This window comes from Macrosteles quadrilineatus, unplaced genomic scaffold (assembly GCF_028750875.1).
Source record: "Macrosteles quadrilineatus isolate MER2022 unplaced genomic scaffold, UCM_ALF_1.0 Scaffold_3__2_contigs__length_128488019, whole genome shotgun sequence".
In the NCBI taxonomy this organism is placed as follows: Eukaryota; Metazoa; Arthropoda; class Insecta; order Hemiptera; family Cicadellidae; genus Macrosteles; species Macrosteles quadrilineatus.
The window spans coordinates 63,770,100-63,776,141 of NW_026542596.1; the positions used below are offsets into that span (position 1 = coordinate 63,770,100).

The 6,042-nt window shown below is 41.5% G+C and overlaps 2 protein-coding genes across 2 annotated transcripts; both read right to left on the bottom strand.

Moving 5' to 3' along the window:
- Positions 1–284: 284 nt before the first annotated feature.
- LOC128989254 (uncharacterized protein K02A2.6-like) lies at positions 285–1,754 on the bottom strand. Its single transcript, XM_054411129.1, has one exon. The coding sequence runs from the start codon at positions 1,752–1,754 to the stop codon at positions 285–287; it is 1,470 nt and encodes a 489-aa protein (XP_054267104.1).
- Positions 1,755–2,139: 385 nt separating this feature from the next.
- On the bottom strand, positions 2,140–3,444 carry LOC128989255 (uncharacterized protein K02A2.6-like). The gene has a single exon (XM_054411130.1). It carries the CDS (start codon positions 3,442–3,444, stop codon positions 2,140–2,142), a length of 1,305 nt encoding a protein of 434 aa, XP_054267105.1.
- Between the last annotated feature and the right edge of the window lie 2,598 nt (positions 3,445–6,042).

The window sequence follows — 6,042 nt, forward strand, 5'->3', positions numbered from 1 at the left end:
GAGTTGACTTTACTCACCGGGTTCATAACGTCGAATGGCGTGGCGTTCCGTCACTGTGCCTTCTCGATCGGCTAGTCAGCCTCTTGGACTTTGCCCGAATGACTCATCCTGGTTTGGTTCCTTCACCAGGCCCGATAAGTTAACATTTAAACTATTTGGTGAGGTCAACTTGCCTCTATATAATATAACATAAATAACTCTTCTTGAATATATAACATTCCCTCCCAACCGATTATAAAACAAAAATAAACAACTTCTTCTTTTGGGGGGAAACCAAATCTTTTTTACCAATCTAATTTTGTAGGCGCTCGCCGCTCTCTTTGAGATCGACGCAAAAGCACCTTAGGACTCTTATGCGGGCCTGGACTTTTATTCTTGACTTCGTTGGATGGGGATACACTTTCTTGCACATCAGATGTCTCTGGCTGAGTACTAGGTACAGGAATTCCTACATCCAGCCTTGCAGGGGGTGATTTAATAATTTGCGTAGTTGGTATTGGGCATGGAATTATTGTATCCTCTTCATCCTCTGACACCACATGGTTCTCACGTAAGTGGTCGGCATGAACAAATCTTGTACGGCCCTCGGTCTTCACTAAATAGGTCATGGGACTTACAATTTTTGCAACAATACCAGGCAGCCAGCTTAACCTTTCATTCCTGACGCTTTTTACGAATACCTTTTGTCCCACATCAAAGTTCCTGGGAGTTACCCCCTTGTTCCTTGTCTGAATGATACGTTCTTGATTTTCGTTGACCTTAGCTTCCAAATGTGGCTTTAACAAACAAAGATGAGTCCTAGGCTTGAATTTGAAAAACATTTCTGCTGGGGAACAACCGGTTGCTGTATGTGGTGTATTTCTATACACAAATAAAAAACTATCAATGCGATGTTGAACGGACCTGTTAGATTTAGACATTTCATCTTGCAGCATTTGTCTCAAAAAGGTGTTCTTAGTAGTTTGGACAGCACGCTCAGCGAGGCCGTTACTAGCCGGATGATAAGGCGGACTAACTACATGCAAAATGCCATTTGCCTTTAAGAATTCTTCAAATTCCTGGGATCTCAATTGAGGTCCTCCATCACTCACCAGAGTACAAGGCAGTCCGAATACCGCAAAACAAGATCTCAATCTTTCAATTGTCTTTGCCGATGTTGTCGTTTGCATTTGAAACACTTCCAGCCACTTAGAGTAACTGTCCACCAGAATTAGGAATTCCTTGTTATGGAAAGACGCAAAATCCACATGGACTCTCTGCCAGGGCTGGTTAGGCCAAGACCAGCGCTGTAATTGGGCAAGGGGCAAAGCGTTGCGAGTTGATTGGCAAATCCCACAGCCTTTAACCAGCTCTTCAATATCCGAGTCCATTTTCGGCCACCATACATACCCACGTGCCAGGTTTTTCATTCTTGAGCCTCCAGGGTGCTCTTTGTGTAGCAAAAACAAGATTTCTTTCCGGTACGGTTCCGGGATAATAACTCTCCTCCCCCACAAAACACAATCTCCATCCACGGACAATTCATGGCTCCTCACAACATACGGTTTCAGAAGTTCGTTGCTTACGTATTCTGGCCATCCATGGATCGTAAAATCAAGAACCTTTGACAAGATCGGGTCGTAACGAGTTGCTGTACTAATTTCTTTGGCAGTAACCGGTAGTTCGTTTGCTATGGAGAAAAACGCAACTGTGTTTTCCGGTCCCGGCTTCTCATTTTGGCATGGTAACCTTGAAAGCCCATCGGCATTGGCCATATCACAACCCTTCTTGTAAACAATCTCATATTCATAGGCCGATAGGATCAGAGCCCAACGTTGCACACGGGCAGCGGCTAAGGTAGGTATACTCCTGGTAGGGCCTAATAAAAACGTCAAAGGCCTGTGATCAGTAGCCAAAAGAAACTTCTTGCCATAAAGGAAAATGTGAAATTTTTTACTGCAAACACTAAGGCGAGGGCCTCCTTCTTTATTTGCGAGTATTTCACTTCATGCACCGTTAGTGTTCGGGAAGCATAGGCTATGGGTCGCTCAGACCCATCAGGCATTTGGTGTGAGATAACCGCTCCTACCCCATAAGGACTGGCATCAGCTGATACAATCACTTTTAACTTTGGGTCGTATGGAATCAAAACTCTATCTCCTAACAAATCTCCTTACTCTTCTGGAACGCTTCCTCACACTGTTCAGACCAACCCCATTTGACCCCCTTGTTTAGCAGACCATACAATGGTTGAAGCAAATTAGACAAGTTGTTGAGGTATTTACTATAATAATTGATCAACCCCAGGTAGGATCGTAGCTGTGTCAAATTTTCTGGCCTGGGAGCACTAACAATAGCTTTAGACAGTTCTTCACTAGGCTGTATTTTATTTTCACTTAGCCTATGCCCTAAGAAAATTAGGCTATCCTTAAAAAATTCACTCTTAGCTGGGTTTATTTTTACCCCATAATGCTCTAGTCTCGACAATACTGCAACCACATTTCGGTGCATTTCCTCATGAGTTTGAGCCACAATCAAAATGTCATCTAGATAGCAAAATGTTCTATCCAACCCATTCAAAATCTTGTCCATGACGGATTGGAAAATGGCCCCAGCGCTTGTCACTCCGAAAGGGAGGCGAGAATAACGAAATAAACCTTTAGTCGTATTAATCGTTAGAAGCTCCTGAGAGTTTTCGTCTACTCTAAGTTGATTATATGCAGCTGACAAATCAATTTTTGAGAACAATTTTGAACCAGCAATTTTAGCAAAAATCTCATCTGGAGTAGGGAGTGGATAATAATCTGTGCGTAACTGAGGATTAATTGTCTGTTTAAAGTCACCACAAATTCTAATAGAGTTGTTACCCTTTTCAACCAAAACAACAGGAGTGGCCCAATTAGTTTGGGTCACAGGATACATCACTTCATTCCTGATTAAGTTATCGATTTCTTTCTCAAGCGCATCCTGCAGCGCATATGGTACGTTACGAGCCTTGCAAAAGACCGGATTGGCATTTTCTTTCAACACTAGGTTTACTTTAATATCTCTAATTGTTCCTATACCAGGCTCAAAAACAGTAGGAAATCTTGATTTTAAATCCTCAACACTAGAAGTAGATGTATATGGAACATTCCTACCTTCAAGCTGCATGACAGTCCCACTCTTTGGTTGCCAGTTCCTCATGATCTCCCTCCAGTTTAACTTAAGTCTCGCCAACCAGTTTCGCCCCAAAAGCGAAGGTTGATTTGGTTGCTCATTCCGTACAACCACCAGCGGCAGAACATGCGACTCATCTCCAGCCGAAACATTTGCCTGAAACTCTCCCAAAACTTCAATACATTGACCAGTATAAGTCTTCAATCTCATTTTACTCTCCCTTAGCTTAGGCACTCGCCCCTGGTAAAGCCGGAAGAAAACATCCTCAGGCATCACTGATACTACTGCCCCCGAATCAATAGCCATTTTAACACATACGTCATTTACCATTACATCAGCTGTAATTGCGCCAGATTTATTCTTAGAGTCAGAATAGGCTATGGTGTACAGCCCAAGCTCTTCTTCACCACTATCATGCTCCGCACCTGGTTGAGGATTTACAACTTCATCGCCATCATCACAATAGTTAATTCTAGTACTAGGCCTACTGGCGGCCTGCTGACAAACTTTTGCCAAATGACCCCTCCTATGGCAAATATTACAACTGTAAGTCCTGTACATACAATTTTTACTCTCATGGTTTCTACCACAACAAGTACACAACTGGTGTAAACCTTGCCTTGAATTAGGCCAACTTGGCCTACCAAAATTCTCACTATTACTTGGCCTACCCAAACTTTCGCTACTACTAGGTCTAGGGCCAAACCTTTGTTTAGGCCTATACTTAACGTAATTAACCTCAGATATTTGATTGTCGTTCTGGTACACTCCAGGATGAAAACTCTTAACATTTCTACTAGCCTCCTCTAGGACCAAGGCCAACTCCAAAGCCTTTTCAAAAGTTAAAGTGTCTCCCTCAGACAACAACCTACTTTGGATATCATTTGATTTGAGTCCACACAAAAATCTATCTTTAAGGGCATCATCCAAGAATTTTTCAAATTTGCAAGAAGCCGCCAATTTTTTTAACTGAATAGCAAAGTCTGAGACAGTCTCCCCCTCTCTTTGACTCCTTTTATTAAAAACAAACCTCTCATAAGAGATATTCTTCTTAGGTACAAAATGGGCTGTAAGCTGTGCTACTATTACGTCATAAGTAACCTCACTAGGTTTTTTTGGCATCAGAATGTTTTTAAGGGTTGAATACAATTCAGGGCCCATGAGAGAGATAAAATAAGAGACCTTGTCCTCATTCTTAATCGTATTAATTTTAAAAAATTGGTCTAACCTCTCAACATAGTTTTTGAAGGTTTCTAACTCACCATTGAATTCTTGAATTTTTCCTAATACTTGTTTTGTTCCCATTGTACCTTATTTCCATAGGCCTACAGTAAATAAGTCCAAACTTACGGTAAAATGAAGCCACAAGTGTAAATACAATCCCTTGCACAATGTGCAACACGTGGTACCAACTTGCCAGTTGAGCAATCAGCATCCACCGTCCATAATTCCAGGAATTTTTCCACAAAATACTCTTCGTAAACTCCTCCAATACAAAATATATACAAAATATATACAAATCTTCCACCAATTTACCCAAAAACCAACTTTTTACTCTCTTTGCAAAGTACGAAAAAGTTTTTCAGGTTCAACTTGACCAACTCAAACTTGCAGGACACTGCTAAAAACGACAAATATTCCGAAAATCGCGAGAAAAAATAGTAATAATATTTACAAACGTACTCGTTAAAACTCTTGTTTTAACCGCACACAGTAAAATAAACTTTAGTTTTATCCTCGTCGCCACTTTTATGACTCGGACGTTGGAAATGAACAGAACCGGACAAGTACAGGACACTGGCAGACTAGGCTACTAACACTGTAAGCGTACGAGTTGACTTTACTCACCGGGTTCATAACGTCGAACGGCGTTCCGTCACTGTGCCTTCTCGATCGGCTAGTCAGCCTCTTGGACTTTGCCCGAATGACTCATCCTGGTTTGGTTCCTTCACCAGGCCCGATAAGTTAACATTTAAACTATTTGGTGAGGTCAACTTGCCTCTATATAATATAACATAAATAACTCTTCTTGAATATATAACAGTGTGACTTGTAGTTTTCTCAAAAGTTCATGGGCACTTTGGGATTTATACACGGATCTAATGTTCTTTATAAAGAGAGGGGAACCATTAAAAATTTTCTCAGGTTAGGTCGATTAAAGTATGTTTTCTTAATTCAGATGAAAGAGTAGCCATTCTAGTGGTTATTCTTCATTCTGTGATAGTAAGTTTAAGTAGGTCTACGCGTTGAACCATAGATTAAATGAGTGTCCTTGTTTACGTGTAATCCTAATTTATCCTAAACTGACCTAACCTAATCTAACCTAAAGTAAACCTAACCTTCTCAATTATACAGTCAAAGAGGGCCGCCACTTGGTACAGTTAATGAACGTATCGGTTGGCTCCCAGGAGTAGTTGGCGCAATTCAGGAATACCCGATTACCTGACTCAGGTCATTTGGTGGTATTAATGTCCGCCCAAGTAGACAGACTCCTTTAATATATGGTTAAACCTTGAGGAAATAGTTCAGGGAGTAATAAAACTGACGCGATGCGTTCACTAGGGCGGGCATTAATTGCGCCAACTGACGTGAGTCAGGTATTCGGTTATTCTTGAATTGCGCCAACTACTACAGGAAGCCTCCCAATACGTTCATTAACTACCCTAAGTGGCGTCACTCTTTGACTGTATAATTAAGTAGCTTAGGTTAGGTTGGGTTTGGTTAGGTTAGGATAGGTTTGGATGACATGTAAACAAGGACATTCCTTCTGCCAGCAACTCACCCCGGAGCACATGAAAAGAGCCCGAAATTTTAATCCTCAAAAAGGTTCACTAATCTTAAGCATGGAAAGAGCCCGGGTCTCCACAGGTACCTGAGGAGGAGGACGCTTGCTCGTGCTCTGAA